At 42.5% G+C, this 27,471-nt stretch overlaps 1 protein-coding gene across 1 annotated transcript in view; it reads right to left on the bottom strand.

The window, feature by feature from the left end:
• The window catches only part of trim44 (tripartite motif containing 44), a 42,908-nt gene that overhangs the window by 5,196 nt on the left and 10,241 nt on the right, over positions 1-27,471 (bottom strand). Inside the window, exons 4-5 of the mRNA XM_070972330.1 lie at positions 24,396-24,686; positions 18,034-18,056 (exon numbers count right to left, since the gene is read on the bottom strand). Of these exons, the coding sequence (XP_070828431.1) occupies positions 18,034-18,056; positions 24,396-24,686 (314 nt within the window). The remainder of the gene's footprint in view (positions 1-18,033; positions 18,057-24,395; positions 24,687-27,471) is intronic.

Genomic DNA, 27,471 nt, shown 5'->3' with positions numbered 1-27,471 from the left:
CAATTTGCGTTTCCAAACAGTGGTGATGCCATCTCAGCGTACTTCATCACATAAGACAGCAGGACACATTGCTCAAGTCCTGGAGGCCTATGAGGTTTGGTCTAATGAGAGAGGATCCTTAATGGTTATTGATAGAGCCCATGAGGACAGACTCTTAGCCTTACTCTCCAGTGAAGCAGCGCACAGCGCCACTACTTAATGAAGTACATCTTGTCGCTTCTGCGGGATGATTTAACACTGCAAACAGCGTTGGCAAGACTGTGATATGGACAAAAAAGCTCAGAAAAAGAAGTGAAAGAAAGGAGTTTAGAGCGCTAGAGATGGAAGGAAGGGAGAGCGAATGTTAAAAAAAATAGCTATTGATTTGTAGATGGAAATATATTCTATAAAAAAGAAAAAGCAAAGACATACTGTAGGCTATTACGAGCAATTTAGCTTCTCTGCACTAATGCTCTGCTGGATCTAATTGGCCATTGTCCTGGGAAGGTTTACATCCTTCTCTCTCTCTCTCTGGCCATCTTGTCTGCCAACTTCCCCTCTTTTCCCCATGGATCCATGTTATTCCCTTTCATCTGACAGCCCTGTCTGAGGGTGTGTAATTTAGATATAGCCCCTGTGCACACCTTTCATTAAGAGCACCCCTGAGATCTTCCCAACGCCTTGCACCGCGATGATCAGGCCTGCTCGAATTTGAGATATGGATGTATCCTAATGAGGAGAAATGTGAAGGAAAAGCTGAGGAGGGCAAAGGAGAGACACAGAAAGGTGGAGGAGGACTTAGGGAAGGAAAAGACAATTTATCAGAGCTTCAGCTAGGTGAAGATCAGAGAACAAAGGGAGGGCAGCCAGAGGGCTGGCAGGAAGTGACAACATCTTGATCGAACTTGTTGCTGAGGCTCAGACACAAGAAAGGGAGAGGTGATGTGTAAGTGTGGGAGCCACGGTGAATACATTTTTCAGCAGTTTCTATTAAAGTTCCATTGTCACAGGTTACTCAGGCCATGATCAGATAAGGGGATTTTTTTTCTCATTCGCTAATACAAAGAGCACTTGCAAGCACTGCCTGGAACATATTCATCAACAGTCTTTTTGATATGCAGCTCCGAGATTAAGAACCTGCAGTTTCTAAAGTTAGGTGTAGCTGCTTCACCAAAGAAGACAATGCTGAGCTGTCACCAGCTGTTGCCCCTGTGGAATTTAAACTGCATAAAAAACACATCAAATTACAAACCAGCTTCCTGTGAGGATATATTCGAACAAAGAGGAACAGAGCAGGTTTTGGAAGTAAATAAAAGAAAGTGGGTGATGATAATTGAATCTTTAAAGCATTTTATTTTCTGACAGCTTGAGGGAAAGAAGCCTTTTATAGTTGATTACTTTAGAAAAACAAATTGCCTCTTTTAGAAGTGTTAGCTGGGGTTATTAGTTAAACAGAGTGCTGAAACTCAGCCTAAAAATTAAAGGACCAGTGTGTAGGATTTAGTGACATCTAGTGGTGAGGTTGCAGACTGCATCCAGCTGAATCCCCCTCACCTCACCCTCCCCTCTGGTTACTGTTCTACTGTGACTCGGATTAAAATTTGTCCTCGGCTGACATTGAACGTGCCACTCGTAGCGCCATCTCTTCTTTTTTATGCTACTGACAAACAACCGTCTTGCATCACTCCGGCTCACTCAAAATGCAGCTGCTCAGGTTCTCACTGCTCAGAAGAATCTTCTCTTTAACCTCGACTATTTTAAAATGTACTTTCAAAGCAACCCCGTGCTGTCAGTAAAATAGTAATGTCAGTAAAATGTCACCTCTTTATTAAATTGTTAAATATTATAATAAAAATGTTCACTTAGTGATGACAGTTTTCTTCATTTCATTTGTCTTCAATAATTCTTATCAATCCGTTGATGTCTACAATGATTTAATGACATTCCTGTGCTCCTACTCTTTGTACCCAGTCCTTTATTCATACTTTAAAACATCAACATGTATCATACACCCTCTTCCTGGGGAAACTTCGTCAATTCAGTCCTGTCATGGCGAAAAGAGACAGCCTCAGCGAGTGTGACAGCAGCTATTGAGGAGTGAGAGCTCCATTAAGATTCTGTGGTGAGAGGCTGCTATGTGGCACAGGTGCTACCAGCTGTGCAGGTGTGGCAGAAAGGATGGCTCACAGCTTGGATTTTATGACTGTTTCACTGTCTTGCTTTTAAACCACTGACACACAGGGTCTATATTGGACGCCCGCTTGATTAACTGACACACAGGAGTATACGGAAATGCATAAATATGCCTTTCAATTGGATTATGTGACAGTAATTGTCGTATAGTGACGCACATAGAGAGACACGCTGTAGGCAGGCTGGATGAACGACACTGATATTGTGTTGACTTTTTCTTTTGCTATAAAAACACTGGTTTGGTTTAAGATCTCCATTTATTATACATTCGATGGTATAAAGCTACAAAGATGTACAACTCAATAAATCTGGGGTTACGCACAGCACAGAAAAGGGCTGGTCACAAACGTTTTCTCCTTAAGTAAAAATAGTGGCCATGTCTGATGCTCCCTGATGCAGAAATAAACACACACTCTGCAAAGCAGACACACAGGGATTCATGATGTTAGTGATCCGCCTTGAGACACAGAAAACAATCACAACACTGCTCTTCCTCCATGAGAATAGAGAATAATCTACACAGGTGTCAAAACTCCACTGGCCTTCTGGAGATGAATCTGGGAAATTTCTTTAAAGCCCGCATCTGTGCAGCAAACCCTATTGAGCCACAGTCACAGCAGTATTGGCTCTGTTTACATAGTGATTTATTGGACTGAGGCGTTTCGTTTCCACAGGAAATACATCCAGACTGCTCAGATTTCATATGTGAAATGAGAGCTTGATCAAGCCGGGACAAGAGTCATCTCTTATCATATCAATTATGAAGTAAGTCTTTCTGTAATTACATTTCACTTACAACAATTTAAAGCCGCATTGACATTGATTTATTGACTGAATGAAACAAATGGCCTGACTTAAATAGAGAGCTGACCATCATGTGACATACATTCTGAACAGGGCCGTAAGCAGGATTTAAGAAATACTGAGATCACGAGTCCTAGACCAGTGCTAACAAAAAAAAAAACAAACAAACCCCAAAACAAATAAATTGGAGTATAATACAATACAAAACACAATAAGGCCCAAATATGGCCAATTTTAAAAACTTACACATGGCATGACACAGAAGAATTAGTATATAAAATATAGCAGAACAAAGGGATAGCTTTAGCTTCATACACATGTATGATAGTTATGGCAAGGACCTCTGCACCCAACCATAACATAAAAAGGCAATACTGCAAAGTCACCAGGCATGGACGGAAAGAATTCAGTTTAAAAATGGTGGTTGCTACATTTGGCAGTTGTATAAAACTGTTAAAAAGATGCATGCGCCTAATATGTCATTATATTAAATGAAATACATACCAATGCATGCCCTTTAAAATAAGAAATAAAACACTGTAAATCCAATTCTTATTTGCAATGATATAAAAAGAATTATCTGTCATTATTGATCAATGAATTCCAGTGATACATGTGTTCATTCACTGGAACGTTTTGGTAAGAATCACTGGACAAGCAACTTTCTGTCTGTGGCTCAAAGGCTCTGACGCATGACGGCACAGCATTCAAGGGCCAAAGAACTCAGGAGTTAATACACCAAACAAACAGCCATTGGTCACTTCAATTTAACATTTGAGAAATATATACACATTGAAACATTTTAAAAGACCCAGAAAAAACATTGAGGGCGTGACCTCTGCGTCCTCAATGGTAGCTACGGGCCTGGTTCTGAACATACTGAATAATTGCTACAAACAGTGACAGCCTGCCTCTTTCAGAGTCACTGGTCTATTCATACTGTTCACTGGGATTGTCTTCCCCCTGAAAAACAATGCAACACCCTGTGGTGTTTCCATGCTGTTCCAAAGACTTAATCAGTTCACAGAGGAAGTGAAGAGACAAGGCACAACAACAGGCAATGCATCATGGTACAGAGGGCAGAGAGCTAGAGGCTGTTTAATATGACCCTTTGTGTGCACCGCAGCTTATTCATCAGAGCAAAATGGCAGAGGCGAGGATAAATCCATCTCATCATCCACCAGATGTATTGCCTCAAGTAGACCCCATTCAAACTCATGTTCATGCATGCCATTATTTTAAAATGTGCATCAGAAAGTGTGGGGTGAAGCACTCTAACCTAGGGACTGCGTGCAGTCAACTCACTACATGATGCATGTATTATGCTGAGGATGCCGTCTCCTGCGCTCAGGCTGTGAACGGTGAGGCGGAAAGGTCGGGGAAGTGGAACAAATGCTCAGCCAATCAGAATAATCACGCAGGTTTGTGTGCGCTGCAGCAGGTGTGAGGGGTTGGATGAAGAGCATTATCCCTCCATGAACTCATTTCTCGCTCACTTTGACTCAGGTACCTTCCGTTAATCATGCAGAGGAATTAATGCGTAGCCATTCAGATAAGAGCATTAAACTACTGTAAAGACTCAATCTTACACTGGCTCATTTAGTGATTTTACAATTTCTCTGGCCACAGGGGCAATTGAGGAATTAATTGAGGAGAACTGCAGCAATACCGTCCATGTAGCCCACAAAAAGAGAAGTGCTAATTAGTGCGAATGCAAAATTAAAACTGACCTGAACATGAAGACAAACATGCCTGTTGTCCCTTGCTTTAGACATATGACTGCATTTGGACCACCAAGAGGGGAAAAGACACCACAGTACCTCCTTTAAAGGTCCTCTTCACCCAGATGCGATCTGACAATCAACAATTATCCTGAATGGCACACCCCCGTGACAGCACAGGACTGTGCCTCCCAATTTTCAATAGCCATTACACTCTTCATCACAAATTAAATGGCAATGAATAACGTTAAGAAGATCCCTTAGAGGAGAGCAAGGAGGAGATAATGGAATCACTTTAATGGTTCCCCACTGTATAACAAAGAGAGAAGTGAGAAAGGACGGACACATTGGATGCAGTCTGCTAACAGGAGGTTTGATCTTCAGGAGGTTATACACTGCCATTACCTGGTATTATTCATTCGACACACAAATATGCAGGTGTTCAACATAGTTAAACTCAGATCCATAAAGAAATCCAATGGGTGCTGATGAAACGGGATAAATGGCTCACTGTGGCCTAATACCGTGGCTGACTCTGGAGATACAAAGTAAATGTTACTGTTTGGTGTTTGCCTGTCAGAGGGACAGTTTACACACCTGTACAGATGTAACAGGATGCTGTGTGTGGAAAGTTTGGACAAAATACTGGTTACCAAAGGCTCAGCATGGCTCTACAACACTGCTAAAAGCTTAACTGATGGTTTAATAACTGAAATGGACCGAACGACAAACAAAGAACAGGACCGAGCTGCAGTCATTACTCTAAATTCTGACATAGTTGCATCTTGGCTCACAGATTGGCGTGTCCACAAACAGCGGAAAACAGTGGTAGTAAGCTCGTTAGCCAGATATGCTAACATCTGTGGTTTACGTTAGAGAGGATAAAGACAAAGCTTAATCCATTCCTCAAACGTTTGCTCTTAGGTTTTAGATTCCACCCTCTAAAGTCTGGAGATACCAAGAATCGCTCTTCTTAGAGCCTCATGCACGGTGCATCACCATGGAGAGAAATGCAAAGCTTCACAGGCCTGCAGGTGCCTAGTTACAGCTATGATTGGACAGTGGCTGTTGAAAGGAGGGTTTTAGCGAAGGATTAACTGTCTTGCAATATAATGTGTATTATATTTATTGTGATACTGTTTTTACTGTGGTCAACATGTCACAAAACTATTAAAGCATAACTAAATTGTTATTTCCACAGAATAATGACGCGTAATAGTGTGAAATGCAGCCATAACCTCTTGCAATGCTTTCACAATCACCAGGGGAAAAACCCTTTTCATTGGTAACAACACGGCCTTTCTCTGGCGCCAGTCTCAGCCTTTGGATTTGACTCCCTCGTGGTAAAAATCTAATAATAGCTAAGTAGCCTCTTTATGTTGCCTTTATGCAACAAATTTGTTCTCTGGTGTGTAAAGAGCATTGCAGCCTCACAGTGTTCGTATTGTTCTTGGTTATAGTGTTCATGAAACATTAAAAAGCACAACTTTTAATAATGCAGTTCCCTCTCAACCACGCTCTTGAATATTTCTACTGGTTTTGTATTATAGGTAAACGCTCTGTTTACATTCTTATTTTATTTTTTGCTGCTCTAATGCCTGTCTCCCCATGCAGATGAAGTCCATCTGTTCCTAGTGCGTGTGTTTACGAATTTAATCCCCACCTCTTAAATGTGTAAATGGCCATCGCAGCATCAGACAATCTTCTCTGATTAAAGCTGATAACCTGCTTTGTCACACCAGTTATCTCAGACCACTAATACAGGCCTACTGAACCCACATATCTCAGGCGTAGTCAGGTTGATCTTGCTTCATTATACAGGTCCCAGGTCTGCGGATATCTGATACTCGCCAAGCAGAGCAAAACGTCTTTTTCTTGTGTGTGCATGTGTGTGTATTAAAACAATTTTTTAAATGCAAACTACTTCTTTGGCTTAAATTGAAATTTCTGGAGTAGCTAATACTCCTTTGAAGTTTGAATCTCAAGCTCACAACAGTGAGAGCAGGCGAGAAAAACACACTGAAGAGATAAAGTTTTATCTGTCCTTCAGAAAGCACACAGCATCAGCTTATAGGTAATGAATAGTGAGCACCTCTGCCATCCCCACTCTCCGCTTTACTTAAGAATTACATTCTTCCTTCCTTATTCTCTGCTTTGTGACTTCAACTTAGCTGTAGCTTTATTTCTTGGTCTACTCTCATTCATTCATTACGTCCAATATCCATTTCTCAACCATTCTTTCCCCTTTCCTTCCCATCTCTTCCTTCATTTGCCCACAGCTGTAACGCCCTCCCCTCTCTGTCCTTTGTCGTCTCCATAGGCACCATTGATCCAGGGTAACTGAAGGGAGTCCTTCCTAGCCTGATCTGCACAGTCAGTCATGTGACCACTGAGCTGGCTCTGTCCCAGGGCCAGACAGCCATTATGAAGACTGACTGACTGACTCACAGCAGCGCCCACACACTTGGCAGGCTGGCAGAGCTGCCCCCTGTTGCCTCTTTGAAACAAACCCCTTCTCTAACAGCAGAGCGCCGGCGCCACCTTAATCAGCGAACTGCCCAGGTGCCTGGACGAGCTGTCCCAGAGTCTGGATCTGCTCTGGAGAGATTTTAAAATTAAATGCTTGTTTACACCACACTTGGAGAGATGCTACTGACTCCTCCTCTGTCTGCTCTCTCCTCTATCATTGAGATGGAGGGATGTCAGTGGCCCATATGGCCAGAGAAAAGGAGGAGGAGGAGAAAAAACAGGGGTGTCTATGAGACAGAGAAGAGTTGGAGGACAGACTGGCTATTAGGCAAAGCCTTCTGTCACATGAGAACTCCCCCTCCCCTGCGTCCAAGCCCCGTCATCCAAGCCCTCAGTGTGAAGGACACCCAGACAGACAGCCCAGAAAACCTGGGCTCCAGGCTGTCACAGCTCTCATCTCGCCTGATAAAAGTCTCATATGCCTCATCCATCCCTCCCCACTTTTTCCTCTGCAGAATGTTAAACACACTGTGCGAATAAAGGACTTCCCGCAGGGTGCAGCACGAAGATCTTCCTCTTGCAACAAACAAAAAGATTAACAGTTATGATCTTGAAACCAACTGTAAAGAAAAGTTACAAATGCAAATCTGGTGCTATAATGCAAATGTGTAAGCATTGTGCAGATGGCCCTGCACAAACTGAGGCAAGTTTGGGCTTTATTAGTCTGTGAAATTTGTTGTTTTGTTCCTGCACAAGCAGCATAGTTAGATGCAGGATTGCAACACAATGAAATACAGTTGTGGGGCTTGAGAGCTCCCCAGTGCCGCCTGACTAATAAACTTTTATGTGTACTAATGCATCCTGTAAAACATCAGTCATGAAAGCCTGCCTTCTCCTTGAGGTGACAGGCCCTTATCGAATATTTCATCTGGAAGCAATCCTAGTTAATTTTATTTATTTTGTATTTATTTATTTATTTAGAAATTGAGAGGCACTGTCACCCTTGAAAATTGGATCTTTATCTGAAATCATATGTGAATACGAGACATAATTTCTAGTTTAAAAAACCTAATGTTTCTCTGTGTCTGAACAAAATTCACAAAAATTAAAAGCAATGATATTCAGTGATTAGCATGTGAGCAATTGTCTGCTGGTTCAAAAGTGAAACAGAGACGTGCAGAAGAGCCCCCCATCAGAAAAAGCCATTAATTTTTCGTTCACTTCCCTCCCTTCACAGAACAGTGCTGGATTAAGGTGATTTTGCAAAGTGCATGCTAAATCTCCCATTAGAATCCCCAGGTAGTTAAATCCCCACCATCTCCTCATTCCTCTCTAGCCAATACTATAAATCTACATGGTGACGGGGCTTGTCGTGAAGCTGCTGAATTAAACATGCCAAGCCTCTGCTCACTCGTCCTTCCCTCACGAGGAGAATAACTGAGCAGAGGAACAGACGATGGACTGGGAGAGGGACGAGCGTCCTGACAACCTCCCCACTGAGCCGTCACACACCTGCTGTGACGTAGCTGTGTCCAACTGTGGAAAGGAGATGTTTGTTAACGGTGTGTGTGCCTGTGTGTGCATGGTGACTGCTGTTTCTGTGTTGACAGTTCATACCTAGGGCCTGAGGTTTGATAAGGCACTGATTCATTGCCCCCTGGTTCAGCCTGCCACTATCATCCTCCATCTCCACCAAGCTGAAATCAGACCTGTAATTCCACCCCAAGGCTAGCACACTATGATATGTGTGTGTGTGTGTCTGTGTGTGGTTAAAGCAGACACAGTGGGTGAGACTGTGAGGAAGGCGTCTTTCTATGAAAGCATCTTTCTGTCTGTGCAGTGAGACGGTTGCCTTTTTTCCTTCCATCTTTCCACTAATTACCTGTGATAACCTTGTGAGTGTGCGTATGAGTGTGCGTATCTGTTTCGTGTTTATGTGTGCTTTTAGGATGAATAATGAATGTTTATACACAGTGCGACATCTTTTGAGTGCTTTTACTCGTGTGTGCCTCAGCATTGCATGCACGATAGGGTGGAAGGCAAAGTGTCCACAGATCCACTATGACAATCTACCTTGTGGATAGAACTCTGAGCAGAAGCGTGTGTGTGTGTGTGAGAGAGAGAGAGTGTGTGTGTGTGTGTGAGAGAGAGTGTGAGAAAGACAGACAGAGGAAATGCAGGGAAGGGAGAGAGAATATGCAAAGAGTTTCCAGTAAACCTATTTTTCTTGTTTGTAAATGGGTAGAATTCCCTGACAGAAACAAGACAGGCAAGAGGCAAGATCTAATTGCCTAGTCCAGTTCCTTTACAGTGTGTCCTATCAGCCTTTTCCACGCCACATAATGTTACTCTCTAATGTGAACAAAACTCACAAGCACTGGTAGATTGCCTACAGCATGCTACATGCCCATCAGACCAATTAACAGCTGGCTGACTGATCCGACATGGTGATTTCGGTGGACGAGGTTGACATTTGCTGATTTACAGTCCAGCTGCTAAATGGTCAGATCAGATGAGCTGATCAAAAGTACCCCCCCAGAAAAGCTTGTCAGTGACTGAGTAGATTGTTTAAATGAGATTATGATGAGTAAATATAATATGAAACTAAATTACCACTATTTTTTTTAGCCAAGCTAGCAGTGTGGCTCTAGAGGTAATAACCATTACTGACTATTGGAGCAATTGTTGTGTACAGACATGCATGGTCTGCCATGACTTTTTGTCTGGAGCCATATTGTCATATTTTTCCAGTACTTTGTGACAAAATACCAGCAAAAGTAAAGACATTCCCATCAGACTCATTTTACTTTGTGCATTGTGCTAACAGGCAAATGTTAGCATGCTGACACACTTAGTGAAAATGGTCAATATGGTTAACATTATACTTTGTAATCATCTGCATGTTAGCACTGCCAATGCGAGCAAATTTATTTAGCATTTAGCTAAAAGCACCGCTGTGCATCCTCATAGAGCCGCTAGCATGGCTGTAGACGCTTACTTCAGTTTCTGATGAAAATTCAAGCATTTACGAGCTGATGTCTTTATTTTGACTTTACAATCGCGGGTTACAGCCACATGTGTCACTTCTTTACAGTCTGACAACAACAACAAAAATGACTATGAGGTCTTACTATAAGGTCACTCATCACTGCTGCGGCAGAGCTGCATCTCACCAGATGTGCTCTGACATGTGATGGAGATTAAAAAAAAAAAAGAAAACCACATCTGTGCCTTCCATGTAGCGATCCAGCTCCTGTCGTCTGCCAACTTTCTTCTTCACTGCACTTCCTCAGCCACTTCTGTCTCGCTTCTTTTTGCCTCGTCCCTTTCTTCTTTGCAAATAATTGCATGCGCGCATAAATACACACACAAAACACACACACATTCGCACCAGAAGTATCTGTTTTCCGAGTGGGAAAGTGAGCCGTAATTAACACATTTGGATTTATTTTTTATTTCGGGTGCTAATAGGCCTTCCTCTTAAGAGAACACACAAACTGCAGAACCTTCTACATGACAATGGGCTTATTAGATGGGACAGCTCGAGAAGCCTTTGCAGGTAATCTAATGAGCAGGTGCAGAGAATAGGAATTAACAAGACAGGCCGGGAGAAAAGGAGCGCAGCACACAGACACGCTATTCTGAATTCATAAATAATGAAGTCGATAATAACACATCAACACGTTTTATGATGTGACATAAACACGTTCTGCCTCAATTTACTGTCGTGGAGGCCGTAAAGATGCATGACGCGGAGAAAAAGCAGCACGTATGGTTTCTCAGTGATGTCCAACACTGGGCTACATATTAGGTAACACAAGGTTATCAGGAGGGGCATTTGTTGAAGCAGATATCACAAAATATGGACCGGTGGAAGAGATAAAATGCTCATACCAGGAAGCTTGGTGAAGTTTACCGTTACAGACCGACCTATTGTTGCTGTGTAGTGCGCTGAAGCCTTCTGATATATTATTTGCCACGCTCTCTTTCATTTTTCATGCCTCTCCATTCTGCATTAGCCGCTTGGCCAGAAAGCTCCCTAGAGTTTGGCTGTTTTCACCCCCACCTCTCTTTTCCCTGTCCTCTTAAACCAACAGCTTCCTCGGTGAAGCTGAAATATATCTCTACAGCCCTTATGCTCATCTCGTCCCTGCCCGGTTACGCCATAACTGTCCTCAATTTAATTTCCAAAACTGACCACTGCAAACGCTATTCCTTCACTTTTCATGTTCTTTCATTACATCATTTTTCTACTGCATGTCTAATACGAGGCAGATTAAAATGACGTTAACATTCAAATGTCTTCCACTTGCACAAAGTCCTTTTACGTAAGAGCATCAGCCTGATATGTGATATATGAATTGCAATGGTTCTTAGCCCAATACTTTGTTAATCTTATCTTTTTTCATACTTCAAGGCAAAGTTCAACAAATATGAATATTTAAAGAGTACTGTGGTACTCCATGTTGAATTGTTAAATGACTCTCTCTTACCAGCTTTTAAATGTCAGCAGAATAAAACTGACAATCCTTCCTTTTCTCAAGGTATAAAGTTACTATGCTGACATCTCTGAAGAGAAGCACTTCAGCGCACACAAACACATGAGCACACACACAGAATACAATACAAGCGCGAGTGCAAACCCACCTTTGCGCACGTACAACAAAAACAGTGGAGGGAGGGCGGGAAAAGGTGTGTGAGAGAGAGATGTATTTTACACACATGGATTAACAATCCATTATTCATAGTCAGTACTGGCTCAGAGCATCAACACAAACACAGCAGTAACCCGATTCTGCCACACTACAGCCTCGGACGCATCACAGACTCTTACCGCCGACTCTTTGCACTGTGGGATCACAGACAGCACACACAGCGCTCGCCAGAGCACTCGTATCTATCTACCCCGCAGATCAATACTAGAAGCACTCTTAAAGCTCTGGTAAAAGCTCTATACACTGTGTCCCCGTCCCTCACAGGCCTATGCTGGGGAAAATGAACAACTAATAAATCCAGTAGCAGTGCCAGCTCTGGCGAAATTCAAAATCCTGCAGTACATCAGACTTATCAGGTGGCAGTCCCGCCGCAGTCATGTCTGATATGAAAAGAAGCCGTTTCTGTTTGAAAACACATTCCTACCTGTCATGTCCGCCTCACAAATATACATTCTGTCTTAAGCTGCCTGCTCTCCTTTGCATTTTGACAGGTAGGGCAGCATACAGCCATGATTCATACTTGCCACTTCACCGGGATATTCAATTAGCCACCTCCATCCTCCCTCTTGCTCTTTGAACCATTATACTGCTCTGGAAGCTTTGGATGGAATCTGGAATCTGAAGTGAAATAGGTGCGTGGTGCTAAAGCAACACCAACTCCGAATCAGAGGCGTTCTTTTTCGAGGTAAATTACCTCATTTGTATTCAGGAAAAGTTTCAGGAGACACAAATAACTGCCATTAGTCATCACAAAAGACAAAGCTAACAGAAGCACACACGCGCCACACTCTTATCTACATTTCTCCCTTCAACACCTCTGCACACACCTCTGCCTGCGTTTCAAAAAAAATCTTTGATGTGTCATGCTAGCACCGACAGTATCCTTGGAACGGGCGCACACATGTGCCTGCCCACACACACACACACACACACACACACACACACACACACACACACACACAAATGCACCCTCACAAACACACACGCATGTGGCATGAATTATGCATGCCTAAGTGTCTTGTCATCTAAATGCATGTCTCTGTATTTGTCAGTTTGATTTGTGTGTGCTTTGCATTCATTTGGGACCTGCAATCCACCCCTGTGGAATGGCGATGGCCAGGAGAGAGAGAGAGAGAGAGAGAGAGAGAGAGAGAGAGAGAGAGAGAGGGAGAGAGAGAGAGAGAGAGAAAGAGAGAGAAGCAGCATGAATGAAGAGGTTTTAGTACCGTCATAACACGCAGCTTGGCTTTAGACACACATACATACACAGGAAAATATATATGGAAGCATCAAGCTGAAACATTTTTAAATGATCTAATAAAGGCATGTTGACATACACATGCATGCACACACACATACATTTTTCATTAGAGGACACACCGCTCCCTTCCTCCGTCATCCTCATCTCTGAGCTCTGTCCTGTGTCCTCTGGCCACGCTCCGCAAACACCTCCCTGCTTCGCTCTGACCCAGCGACGGGCAAGCAGCTCAGACAGACAGATAAGCTGTGTCCAAAAGTGCCTGCCTCGCTTCCCCGCCAGTCCCCCTTTCTCCTTGGTTTGTGTGTTCACGTGAACATAGGCCATGATTGAGGGTAGTCTACAGCCTTCACTCAGTGAGACACTGAGCGATTTGCCCCGTTGCTCTCCCCTGTCAGCGAGCACGGCCGCTGATCGCAAGTGGGGCTCGAAGAAAATTCAAAATGGAGGATGTAGGACAGGATGTGCACAGCTCATTCAAAAACAGATCTGTTGCTTGGCTTAGATAAGTTAGTTAAGCACTGCAAATAGGAAGCAGATCTCCAAATTTCCTGAGCCTTGTGGGCAGAAAAAGAAGACATTTTGCAATATGAGACATGACTGCTGGTCCCCATTTCCACTGTTGAGATTACAGTGCACAGTTTCAGGACGATGGCCCATCAGGTGGCACTGTGTTGAATTCAAACATGTTTTATCAGGGAGCTGTTGAAGGTAAACGGTGTCAAAGTAACAATAATGTAGATACTTACAAAATAAGAAGTGATAAATTATAATTATGCAGAAAATCATTAGTAGCAGCTCTGGTTATTCCTAGATTTACACTATTAATGTGACTGTATCATTTACTGTTATGCATACGCTCTGAATTAGTCATTAAATTCCTTTTGGAGGTTTGTACTGTAAACGTTCATGAATTATTCAACTCGATTTACAATGTAAGAGAGCTTAGGCGGCCTAACATTTAATGCATTACAAAGAAATAAGATTATATAACTAGTCAGTCAGAGAGGGTCTTCAAAGCCAACACACACAGTGAGGATCGCAATTATTTATGTCTCGGTGTAAACTCATGTTGGCCAATGTGAAGAACAGGGAAGGAAATGAAGAGACAGGATCACCCTGTGTGTGTTTGTGTGTGTGTTCTGTGTGTGTTCTGGGCCACGCATGCATGATAAAGCGAGCGAGGCAGGGAACAGGACCTCCTGAGATACAGCGGAGACGTGAGCGATTGCAGCAGTGAATGGGGGACCTCGCATTGTAATTAGAAGAGCAATGATTCCCAGCGGGCTTTAACATTTTAGTGTGATTATACTGTTTGATTTACATGGTGCCAAGGCCTCCATCGCTCTTGCTCACCTAATTAACAAATTTGCCACATGTCGCGGAGCTTTAACTTCTCGGAATTCAGATGTTGCCTTCGAGTTTTACTGATCGTGGAGGGGACTGGACTTCTGGAGCATTCCACACACATATATTTACAAAAATCAATAGAGTTTATGAAGTATAATTCAATACATGTCAAACAATAGTAGCAAATTTTATGGATATAAAAGTTTGACTATTGTGGATTAATCCATCCATCTGAAAAGAAGTCATGCTACACCCGAACTGCTCGCCAATCAGTGACAGCCTCCGAGTGTTGAACAGTTACTTTCTGTTTTCTCAGGAAGCATCTCCTCTTTCAGCCCACTCATTTCCATTGTTATTCTTTATACGCTCAGAACGGCGGGAAGAGCAAACACAAGGGAAGCCTCACCGCGGGAGGCATAGAAAACAGCCAACTGCATCTCCAACAACTTCAAAATGACACTGCTTCCAAAAATCGCTGCTTTATTGGTGGATGTTAAGCTATAGCAATGCTGCCTGTATTTATAGAGATAATAATGAATAAAGCAGTGACAGAGAAAAAGCATCAATCTGTGTAAATAAGCTCTAGTGCAATAAGCTTTAATGTCTGCACAACTATGTCCCTTAAAAGACAGTCTGATGTGATCTGCGTTGGCTGACTGACTGGTGAATCAGAGGACAATAACTGAGTGACCATAACTGATTGTTACTTCTATTGTTAAAAACATACAGATGAAGATGAAAGACACCCGTTTGAGGAGCACCCTAATGACTCCTTGGTGACTAAACACCCAAAGCTCCAGAGTTAAAAACGTAGAAGTTAGCAGACGACACGAGGCAGAGAAATACTTCAACATGTCTACTAAAAATAAATCTTCCCAAGTCCCAACAGAACAGCAAATTTAAGTCTAACGAGTGGAATTCCTTCGTGTATATCTCTTTTTCTCTCATTGACTGTCTCACTGTCTTTGTATCTGTTTCTCTCTTAAGCACGCGTCTCAGGAGACAACATAAAAGTGGCTTTCTGGAATTAAAGCGTTACTGCAGCAATAAGCCCTTTCTCCCCATCCTTCCTTTGTGTGCGTGTGTGTTTATGTTTGCAAAGACAGCTACAGACACTCGTCTCCACTATTGATCAACGGCACTGTGACTCCTGATGCACCATGGCTACTGTGTGATCACAGAGGGCTCAGACTGCGAAATGTGAAAGCAAATGAATGGTGCATTAGGACCTCCAGAGAGAAAGTAGGTTATGTGTTGGATATGTGAGAGAGGAATAGAATTTAGTAATGAGCTTAATTGCTCTTGCTCAAATTAAATGCACATAACAGGCACACTAAATGTCCAAATACACCATAAGATACCAGCATAACCTGTATGTTCACAACTTCAGACATATTATGACATGCATGCAGACACACAAACATGATTAGACTGCAACAGCTCGATTAGATCCACGTAACGAATATTGTCTGATTTAGGATACAAATACATATAAACACATGCATATAAGACAAACACATGCCCAAATACACGTATTAAAGGTGCAAGTCAGGGACAGAGGTTGCAAGGGAGGTGAGGGAGGTTAAAGCCAAGGAACCGTGGTGAAATTTGCAGTGCGTCACGTTAGAGGCAACACGGATGACGGGAGGAAAGTAAGATTTATATTCAGAGGAGGACAAATCTTGGCAGGCATGGAGTACCTATGTTAGGAGAGACGGGGGATCATATTGATGAGGAAGACCAGGAAAGATGCGTGTGGGTGCAGGATTGTGGTCCTGGGGGAATGCTCTGTCTACAGCAGAGATATGGGGCTCAGACAGCGGATTAGTGTTTCTGCTCCATAATCAATTTGCTGTCTGGATCCCATTGCACATAACCCTAAACATCCACTCCCCGCTTGATCCTTGAAAATCTCTCTCCTTCTTTCTCACCCCACCAATGTCACTTCATCCCTCTTTCACTTGCTCATGGCTTTGTTTGTTTCACCTTCAAACATTAAGATGTTCAATCTCTCACATTCACACCACTATAATAAACTCACATATGAAGCTGTCCAGAGTTCACTTTTACCTTTTTTTTTCTTGACCGTCTCCACAGTGACCCTTCTCCTAGTATTTCTCTCTATAATGTGTGCCGTTTTCCATTTGCCACAGTAGATTCTGCACCCATTGCATTTTAGGGCAATACGGGGGACTTTGGGAGTAATTATATCAGGGAGTGAGAGTGTGTGTGTGCGTGGAGATGTGAAGGTTAACCTTGACTAAGGGCAAACCATTAGCTCTATCTCACCCTTGGGTCCAAGCTTGCTGCCATCTGCTCCAGAGCTTAGGGGTCATAATACTGGCTGACCAATCAATAACATATTACATGTTGGCAATGTGCACCAGCCATGGTCAGGACTTCCTTTGGTCATTAAAAGCCATGCAAGCCATTACACTCCAGAGAGGAAATGGAGTAAATTTCTCACTCGCAGGCAGTGTTGCAATATCAATGGTACTCAAAGTGAAATTAAAAATTAAAATTCCATCAAAAGTGCACTTTGTGGCATGCTATTTTTGCATTCAGCCTTCATTTTAAATAAAGTCTTGCAGAAAATAAGGCTCTTGTCTCGGAGGACGGATGTGCTGGCATTTGCAGAAGGTGTCTTGAATCTGTGTGTGTGTGTACGTGCATGTGTGTGTGTGTCGAGGGGAGAAGTGCTTTGAGATGAAAGCCTACAGAGACAGCCAGGAGGAGAGGCAGAGACAGCAGGTGGTGCTAGGAGCGCTCCTGCACCAATGAAGGAGGCAGGGAGGTTTTCGTGTCAACAGATCAATAAGTGTGGGACTGAGAGAGGACTATCCATTTCAGATTGTCAGACACAGACAGAGATAAACGGTGAAATATGTAGCCTAAGCAAGAGGAAAAAAAAAAAAAAAAAAAAGACGACACAAACAAACTGTAAAAGCAGCCGAAAAATTATATGGCTCCATCTGTCCAGTGCAGTTTCTCATTCTCCTTCTGCAGGCACACACGATCAGATTTGGGATAGAAGAAATGTAAACACTGTGCTGTATCAGAGGGCCAGACATGACCTCACTAATGACACAACATGCATGCATACGCATATAAACATGCACGTGAGTGCGTGTACGCACAGCTAAAGCCTGTCACCCAACTGTCCACGGCCCTCTTATTGGACCAGGCGGATTGTCACCTCTTTTGATTCCAGTGGGCACACACAGATGAGAGCTCCTAATTGCCTTGCTGGGGCAGCGACGTGACTCGCATGTGATCGGCCAGCTTTGGAGGCATCGGAGGGCTTATGTGCATAGGTGACTTTTAGTTGTATTGAGTGAGCTGTTTGAGTGAGTCACTAAAAGGTGGAGCTCTAAGATGGAAAAAGACTTGGAGGGTGTGTGTTTGTATGTTATTATGCAAGATGAATACTCGTCAGTCTCATGGCGGTTGATGGACCTGAGTGAGAAAGTTCTGAAGTGTCCTTAGTGCCTGCTAAGCTATCCAGTCATGAAAAGGTGAACATGAATCACACTGGCAGTCTTACCTGGGCCTGGCTTCAATGTTGCCCTGAAAACAATGAGAGAGAGAGAGAGAGAGAGAGAGAGAGAGAGAGAGAGAGAGAGAGAGAGAGAGAGAGAGAGAGAGAGAATAAAACATATTCAAAATCTTTGCACAGGTGTTGGGGATAATAACAAATAAAAGGTAAACAACATAATTTACAGCAACTCAGTCCACAGCTGGCATGGCTCTAAATCTGACCAATTAATTTTTCTTTCATCCACTGGTTGTGCTCATGTATATGCATGAGCATTTAAAGGAGCAGTCTGGAACAAAACACCGAGCGAGCCACCAACACATGGCTGCTTTTCTCTTTTCATTTTGACTTTTCAATGTCAAAACAATGGACGTGATTTGTTGTCTGTCAGTGTGTCACGGCTCCACAGACATCGCAAGCAAAAGGTTTATTTATGGGAAAAATTGAATAATATTTCAAATTCTGTCAATTTCCAGAAGATGTAAATGCATTTTTTTTTCACAAGGTTTACCCATAACATCTAAATTATTGCTATGAACCTATGCTACTATACTTAATGTTTATCATCCATAACACACAGCTCCGGTATGCATGCACCACACTCGAAAAACTGTCATGTACTACAGCCAAACTACTTGTTATACCACTCTTGATCTCAATTGGTTTATTTTCAGTCAAGAGGACCTTGAGCACAAGACGGCCACTTTTGTTGCCATTAATATTCTGCCTGGCACTGGTTGCACTGTAGCGCTGGACCTTGACTACCAGTGCTAAGACGGCTGTGCCAGAAAAAAAATTGATACTGTGCAACTGACGGCATCTTGAAGGCAGAGGCTCCTTGGCAGCACAGCAGATGAGAGGAGAGCTGATGAGCGGAGGCTGCAGAGCACTGACTGGCTGTCTGCCTCACTGACTAAGATTTGGCTCTAAATTTAATTAGCTTCAGATCTGGACAAATACTTAGTTTCAAATATTGGAACTGGGAGAATTTTCTTGGTTTATCTTGTCAAACACTTCAACAGACTCAAAAGTCAATTTGTGAAATCAGAGTGCAAAACTGACATTCATCAAAGAAGCTCTTGACTGGTTGCTGTAAGCCTCTACAAAAAGCACACATCTGCAAACGCCTTTCCGATTCTCCGCCGCTTGCTTGGTTAACTGACCTATCATCAGTTGATAGCTAACAATGGTCGATTTTAAGATGCCCAAAGTGAAGAAGACACACAAAAATTCCTTTGTCTACGCCTGTTTTAAATTTTGATTGCAAATCCACTGTTGCTTTATGCATTCAATACGCTTTAAGACAAAAGGTGTTGCAGCACTCACTGAACAAATCACAAACAGTATCACCAGCAAAGCATCGCCACACCATCACACCTCCTGCTTCATGCTTCACAGTGGGAACCACACATGCTGATACCATCTATTCATCTTCTCTGCATCCCACAAAGACATAGCAGTTGGAATAAAAACCTCAATTTAGTACTCATTAGATCAAAGCACAGATTTCCACTGGTCTAATGTCCACTCCTTGTCCTTCTTTGCCCAAGCGGTTCTCTTCTTCTTGTCGGTTTCCCTCAGTAGTGGTTTCTTCGCTGCAATTCGACGATGAGGGCCTGATTCATAGAGTCTCTTTTGAACAGTTGATGTTGAGATGCGTCTGCTGCTTGAACTCTGTGAAGCATTTATGTGGGCTCTAATCTGAGCTGCTGCTAATTGGCGACTTCTGAGGCTGCTAACTGTAATGAACTTATCCTCTGCAGCAGAGGTAACTCTTGGTCTTCCTTTCCTGGGGTGGTTTAATCAAAGCTGACTGCACTTTAAGATGTGTTCAAAAGATCTTGAAATTTTCCGGATTGATTGACCTTCATGTCTTAGTGTAATAGGCTTTTATTTCTCTTTATTTAGTGAAGCAGTTCTTGCCATAACATGGATTACCAAAGTAGCTGGATAGTGGTCTTTAATGTATCAATACTACCTCTGTGCAACACAACTGATGGTCTCAAATGAATTAAGACAATAAATTCCAGGTGACTACCCCATGAGGCTGGCTGAGAGAATACCAATGGCGTGGAAAGCTGTCACCAAGGCTATTTTGAAGAATCCAAAATATTAAACAGACTTTGCTTTGTTGTACTTTTCTGTTTACTGCATAATTCCATATGTTCTTTTATAGTTTTGATCTCTTCAGTATTCATTTACAATGTAGAAAACAATAAGAATAAAGAAAATCCACTGAATGAGAAGACGTGCTGAGAGGTGTTGAGTTAGTAAAGCATACTGTATTTCTTTGATACTGGCTTTGCCTGCATTATATTATGCCAATAGGAATGGAATGTTGTTACAGTCCCAGTTTTGTGCTTTGTTTTCATTTGATCCAATGAAGTGAATTGAGTTTTTTAGTGCCACTGCCCACAAAATTGAAAGAAATATGCTGCTGGCTGATGGCTATAGAACTTTTTTTTCCACCTGTAATTACCTTTGCAACAGTGTTGAAAAAACAAAATCAAACCTTCAGGGTTGAATTATACCAGATTCAGCATTTCTTATATAATTCACACGGCCTAGAGCAGTTCGATCAATACTTCTATACATAAAAACCAGTCTATCAAAGCTAAGAACAACCTAGACTTATGTCATCAATAGATGCAAGCGGAAGCCGCTCCATTCATAATTTAAAACCTGATCAACCTGATTGAATGATGTGGTCTTGAACCACTCTGAATGAAAGCTGGGCATTATTTCAAACGTGCGCTGTTAACTCCCATCACAAAGAAACTGTTGGGCTCAACAGCTTAAAGGAAAACTGCTGTTTATAATTAAATTTGGGTAATTAGTATCTGTAATTGGCCCACCTTCATCTATTTTTTGTCTACACTGCAATGGTGCACAAGGAATGCCTAGATCTAGAGTGAAAAACAAATTTAATTTGACATTTCATCAGTTCAGCCATAAATATTCAAAATGTTGAAAAAAATACGATCATGTAATTAGTGAAATGAAAGTTTTAGATGACACAAATCGTACTGTGCTCGGATCAGTCATGCAGAAAGATCACTTCCTGCCCAGTGACATATCGATGTTTTTTTAATTACTGTAAGCAAGTAAACACACTGCATGGTTGTACAAATGAGTACCTACTGGCGCTTTTTCAACTGAGAATTTGGATAATAAATGAACTTTGGCTGAGACAAAGTCTTTTAATACATTCTCCCTCTGGCTCCCACTGATCGGTCAATTTTAGGAAGGCATTTTTAATCCCTGCAGACTTTATTCTTCATTGTGTGCGTGTGTGTCTGCGGCTGTGTTGCTGTGTCTACACTAAAAGAAAGATTGGAGGTTATCAAACGAACCAGTGATCATTTATTTGTTTGACCTTAAGCAAGAAGACTCACCACCTGTTAGGTGGTCTGTTCTTTGGGGAGTGGCTGAAAGGATGGGTTTTACACAGGTGGGCAATATTTTATGTCATAGTTGCTCCATTCCTCAGGCTTGTATGTGGAAGTATGTGATTTTCTTACAAAGCAGCAATCTTTGTTTCTGACTTGGCTCTGAAGGTACTGCGCTTTCTTGGAAGGAAGCTGGAAGTTGGAAGGAAGGCACTACTTCCAAAAAGAGCTGGAGGCCATAACTGAGACTCTTTGACAAACAGGATGAGATTGTGCCTTAAATTAAAAGAAATAAACAAAAAACAAAACAGCAAACAGGGTCAACTTCTTTAAATATGTATTTTCATTTGAACAAACCTTAAGGCAATGCCTTTGTTATATCCCTGTTCTGTTTTCTCTTGTGTCAGCTTACATGATGATTTCATTCATGGATGTCAAATCCCAAACACTAGGTCACAACAGTTCAGCACTTATTAGTGCAGTTTTTGCTGGTAGAAGGCTGCTGAGCTAAAACAACAGCTTCATCAAACAAATTAACATCATACATTGTAATCTGTATTGGGTTTTTCTGACTGGTGGCAAAACAAAACATCACTGGAAGATTTGTTATTTTGACATTTGAAACAATTACTGTAATTAATTAATTAATTCATTCATTCAATCATTGGTAGATTAATAAGAATAATAATGGAAAAAGTTTAAGGTGCCATCTGGAGACACTGCCACTATGGAAGAGTGAGCGAGCAAGTGGGAGTATTAATGTTTGAGTCAGTTATTCTCTGGATCCATGAGGCTCTACACCTCTCCAATTCTACTGAGAACAAAAATTGCTGCAGGCGTTGGTGAGCTCAGGTGGACTTGGTGCAATGTATTGTGTGCATCCACATACACACAGTAAGCTTCACCATTGCTAGCTGAGTAAAGTGCTGCATAAGGCCCCTGTCTGCACCTACACAGACTCTTGTGACCATACACTTCCAAATAACACTGCCCATTACTCACTCCAGCAACAACTAACACATGAGAATAAACCGGGTAACCATCGGCATTCATTATGGCCTTAATGAACTTGGCCCACCATGGATTAACTTCTCAGCTAGAAAAATCAGCTACCACCATTTCAGTCGTCTCCCTGGTCCTACACAGCATCGCCAGGGAACACTCAAGCCTCCATTCCTGACTGTGGTGACTGAAGTATGGAGAGTGACAAATGGACCAATGGGATATTTTAATTTGGCACATATGGGCAGTAAAAGCCTCCTCTTTGATGTTCAATTGAGGGGTGATGGAGTGAAGCACTGCAGAATCTAACACGCCATGGCTTGCTCCTCTGGTTGTGCTAATGTATGTGTACATGTACAAATCATATACGATGACTGCCTACATGCTCAGGTACGAAAAGTACTTGGCATGAGCGCCGTACTTTGACTAAGGGGAAGGTGTATAAGAATAGAAGGAACAGCTGCTGTGTTCACAACTGACAAATACTGTAGCCAGAGGCCAAACGTAGTGACACTTATGCTTCATCAGCCAGCAGCTCAGGGTTTATTTGCGTCTTACTACCTGTATCATACTGACACAGCTGACTGTATGAAAGCAAACCTGAATTTCTCTACATGAACAAAATGAATTCCAGATAAATACAGGCAGACTCTCCTTTCATTCAGAACAAAGCTGTGCATGGTGGCACCTGTTTACCATATTCATTTGACCATAATGACTATGCAGCAGGTGCTACAGTCATTAGGAAGATAATCCTTTAAAGTTGAAGGTCTGGGATCAAGTCTCCATGACTGCAAGCATTTTTCAGTTAGGCCACATCACAAGTAAATGAAGACAAGTTATAGTGCCATGGCTGACTATCCTGTGCTAGAAAATATCAGTGGTCACTATGTACAGCATGCAGTGTAAAGATGGCCACATGAGATCATTCAGCAACATAACAGCTTTGTGCTGGCTGGCAAACCGTTTGTAATTGTTTATTGACATCAGCGATAGGTCCCAGTTTTAAAAGGCTGCCTTTGATAATAACTTTGGCACCAGACCTCTGTGTTTAAAGTTTAGATTGATTAATTAATTGTTGACCCTGTTGGCCTGTTTTAAACCACCTCTGAATCAAGTGGCTCCAACTATACTTCAAGATTCACATGTGAAGAAATGTTGAATTTTAAAAACCTGACCTCAAACACAGATTGTAACTGGGATGAAAAATCCTTTCCACAAACGAATCATCTTAGATTCAGAGGGTCATGTTTGTGCAATGCAACATTTTTGACTCCATCTGACTGGTGAGATTTACTGTATGATGGCTTGATTCCACTGGGCACAGCTGTGTTGTGCTACGGTTGCAACACGGTTTTGTTGATTTACTCAGATTTTGCTGATTTGGTCATTTTTACTTGATATTTATGCTTCTACCATGGGTAAGCAGGCTGCGTAGTCAAACAGTTTTAATTGTGTTAATGTTGATACACGATCGTACAGCGTGTTTTAATTTGAAAATTGCCCGGACTTTCACTGCTGTTCCTGTGTCTGACTTCCTGGCCGTCTGGATAGGCTCTGTGCTTGATGTAGTGTCCATCAAAAATAGACTAAGCATGTGCTTTCAGCGCAGCAGAACGGAGAGACGTTTCTGAGGCGTTTCTGAAACGCTCTGCGGAGCTTCTGATGGAATCATGAGCGTTGCCTGGAATGGCCCGATCAGCTCTGGCGGCCACGTCACAGCCGGAACTGACTGCAGCAAATAGTACGAAGACAGGAAGGAGAAATGGTGTGTTCCTAAGCTATATAGACCTAAGTTCCTAAACTTAAAGCATCACAATAAATAAACTATGGCATGTGTAATGTGAGTCGCACTGAGCTCCTGCGACATTATGAATTTGCTAACCTTCCTGCCTGCACTTGAGCGCACACTGAGTGGGACACACAATGCTGATTGTACAAAAGTAGTTTAAAAAGGATAATGAGCAAGGTTCTTCTCACCTGCATTCTATGGGCTGGTCCAGGTGCAGCTACGAGGGCCTCCGCAACCACTGCAGGACCTCCTGCCTCGGCCTGCTCCAGCAGACACAGCTGGTTCGTGATGTTGGCCATCTCTTCCTGCAGACGCTCAGTTTGGACACTGATCTCTGCAATTTTCTCAGCAGCGGATGCTGTCAGAAATGCCTCTTTGAGGTCGACCAGGTGAAGGGTCCTCTTCTCCTCCAGATGCACCAACCTGCGGAGCTCATCGAACTGGCTGTTCACATAGTCCTCCAGCTCCTCCGTGGACATCTAAGACATGTAGATGAGGTACAGGACACAGAGAAGAGAGGACGTGAGTGAAGGAATGAAATGGGCGAGGAAGAGGAAGTCCACAAGATACCAAGATGGAAGACGCAGCGGAGACACTGGGCTAACATTTGAAATTAACCTGAACAAAATACTTCAGCATTGATATGAATCATTGAAACAAACTCATAAAACAGGGAAACAGAAACAGAAATAGATGTCAAATTCAAAGGCAAGAAAGTAAAAACACAGATGACATGACACAAAAAACTTGTAAGGGTGTGAACTGAACACCCAGAGGCGAAACAGGGTCATGCATATGGAGTGACCAAAATATGAGGCCAGACAGAAACTTCTGTCTTGTACTCTGACATGCGAATATTATTTTAATTAGCCCACTGATTTCTATCATGCAGTCGCTAATTGATGGCATGAAGCAGATTCCCTGGAGGCAAACTCCACACATCCCATCCGTAGATAGAGACCTCAGAGGCTCCTTCCACCACAGCAAGCCATCTGTTTGGCTTTCAGGGCAACTGAACTGCTCACTGAGATACTTTTTTTAATCCATTTCCCAGTTCCCCCGATGAGGCTCTCTTTAGCTATGACTCGTTACGTTAAAACACCTCAGTAAACAGACGCTTCCTTACAATGCGTCCCACTGGGAGGCTCCACCTACAACACAGATGCTGTCATGAGGTAAAAAGTCCCTTGTCATGATCTCTGCTCCTGAATATGTAATAATCTCTTCAATCTATGAACATCAGCTGCTCGGTCTCTCCTCTTCCCTTGAGCAGAACTTCACTCTCTTCCTTTCCATCTATTTTATCTTGTTTCCCCTCAGCCTTCCTCTCTCCAGTGAAGCAAGGAATCATCAGTCTTCACTGACGTTGGCAGAGCCATGTCCCTAGGGGCCTAAAGTTTTATCGTGTATTTGCAATTTCTGCACAAGCAATCAGATTCTCCAAATTGCCCAGTAAACCAAGCGCAAAAAGTAACAGTTTTAATTTACCTATATGCAGAGCAGAGGAAAAAAAAACCCATCATTCATTCTAAATCAGACGGAGCGACTTGGTTAACACCTAATTGCAGAGTAAAGAGTCATCTCCTCTTTTTACTTCACCACAGTCAACCTGAATGCATGTCGGACGAATTAGAATGAATTAGACTCCAACTGCCTCGGACCAGCAACACGCCCCATTCCTTGTGCAGATGCTCATGTGAAACGCATCTGTGAGTGAAGAGAGTTCAGAGAGAATGAAGCATCATTATTCTCCTCTTGGAGCTCTTATATGTTAACACACAGAGCAATAGAGGGAAGTGCCTAAACGTAATAAATCCTACTAAATTACAATATAGGCTGATTAAATCTTCTGGAAGACTCATCATTTTAAACGTGAGCAGTGAGCACTTAAAGAACACATTAAGAAATGACAAGGCATTACAGCACCACAAATGCAATGCTCAAGCTGTTGCGAATGCTTTGGTGCCTCAGACGCCATGCTCCAAAGTCGGATTTGACTGAGGTACCACGGACGCCACGACAGATCAACATGTTCAATATTCAAGTCAAACTCTCCTGCAAATCTACATAATCCTTTCACATTTTTAAAAGCTTTGACATCTGCTAGGCATTAACATTTATTATCAGTTAGCCAAATGGAATATATCTGTCTGTCAAAATGTTCAGTGACATCTACGAATCCATTAACAGCTAGCAGTAGCAGCAACGACTTTATTAGTTAAATCCATGTCAGACGTAGCTTTACAATTCAGCTATCACTGTGAATACTGATGACGTGTTAAATTTTTGTTATTTCTTTGATAAGACTAGTCTAACAATGACCTGAAGTGAGACTATGTGACTTTGTATGAAACTGTTCAATCATTCTCTTGCAGATAAAAAGATGAATTCATTATGTCGCTTACAGTGGCTAATGTTAGGTAATGTCAACATCACATTTCCTGACATTAGCAGAGCCTGAGTCAGTTCGTGGACTTACCCTCTCTTCTCTACTTGTGCTGCTGTTACATTATGTTTTAGTAACAGGACAATTTGAAATACATGGTGCAACATTTGTGAACAGACTAGCACTCTTGAATGTCTCCAGTGTCATTTCACTTTACATGACATCATTTCATATCTGCACATTCTGCTCTTTAAGGGAGCAGCTGTGGCTCAGGAGATGACGCGGTCATCCACTAATCAGAATGTCTTGATCCGAAGTGTGTGTGTGTAGCCTCTGTACGAAGGTGTGTATGTGAATGGGCTTGTGTTGTAAAGCACTTTGACTGGTTGGTAAGACTAGAAAAGGGCTATATAAATACAGTCCATTTACCGTTTACAACACGTTTCAGAGGATGGAAGGAAAGCAGTTAGCATAAATCGTGAAGAACAATGCTACCCAAGAGCAAAACCGCAACATGAATAGGGTGGACAGAATTGTGAAATGTATTGTCTTCAGTATCTTATCTGCCATCAATCTGACACATTCCATCACCTTATCTCTCAACCTCCAGGACCTCCACAGAGCCCCTCACTCGCTCATCGTGTCCCGGTGGCCTCTGTGGCAGATGGGAGTCGTGATCCTGGATCACTGCTCTTTGTGTTTGTGGCGCAGGAGCCCTCTGCCCTTGGACCTTTCACTCAGTGACAGAGCAAGCAAGGAAGGAGCACTCATGCGTGCTAATCTTCATTTGCATTGCTGCAAGCTGAGGCCACGAAATGAGGCCTCGGGAGAGCCAGCGGCACACTGCTTACAAGGGCAGAGTTTGAGTAAGGACGGGA

The sequence above is a fragment of the Chaetodon trifascialis genome, chromosome 10 (assembly GCF_039877785.1).
Source record: "Chaetodon trifascialis isolate fChaTrf1 chromosome 10, fChaTrf1.hap1, whole genome shotgun sequence".
Taxonomy (NCBI): domain Eukaryota; kingdom Metazoa; phylum Chordata; class Actinopteri; order Chaetodontiformes; family Chaetodontidae; genus Chaetodon; species Chaetodon trifascialis.
Note: the sequence above shows the minus strand (reverse complement) of the source record. Positions and strands in the feature narration are given on the sequence as shown.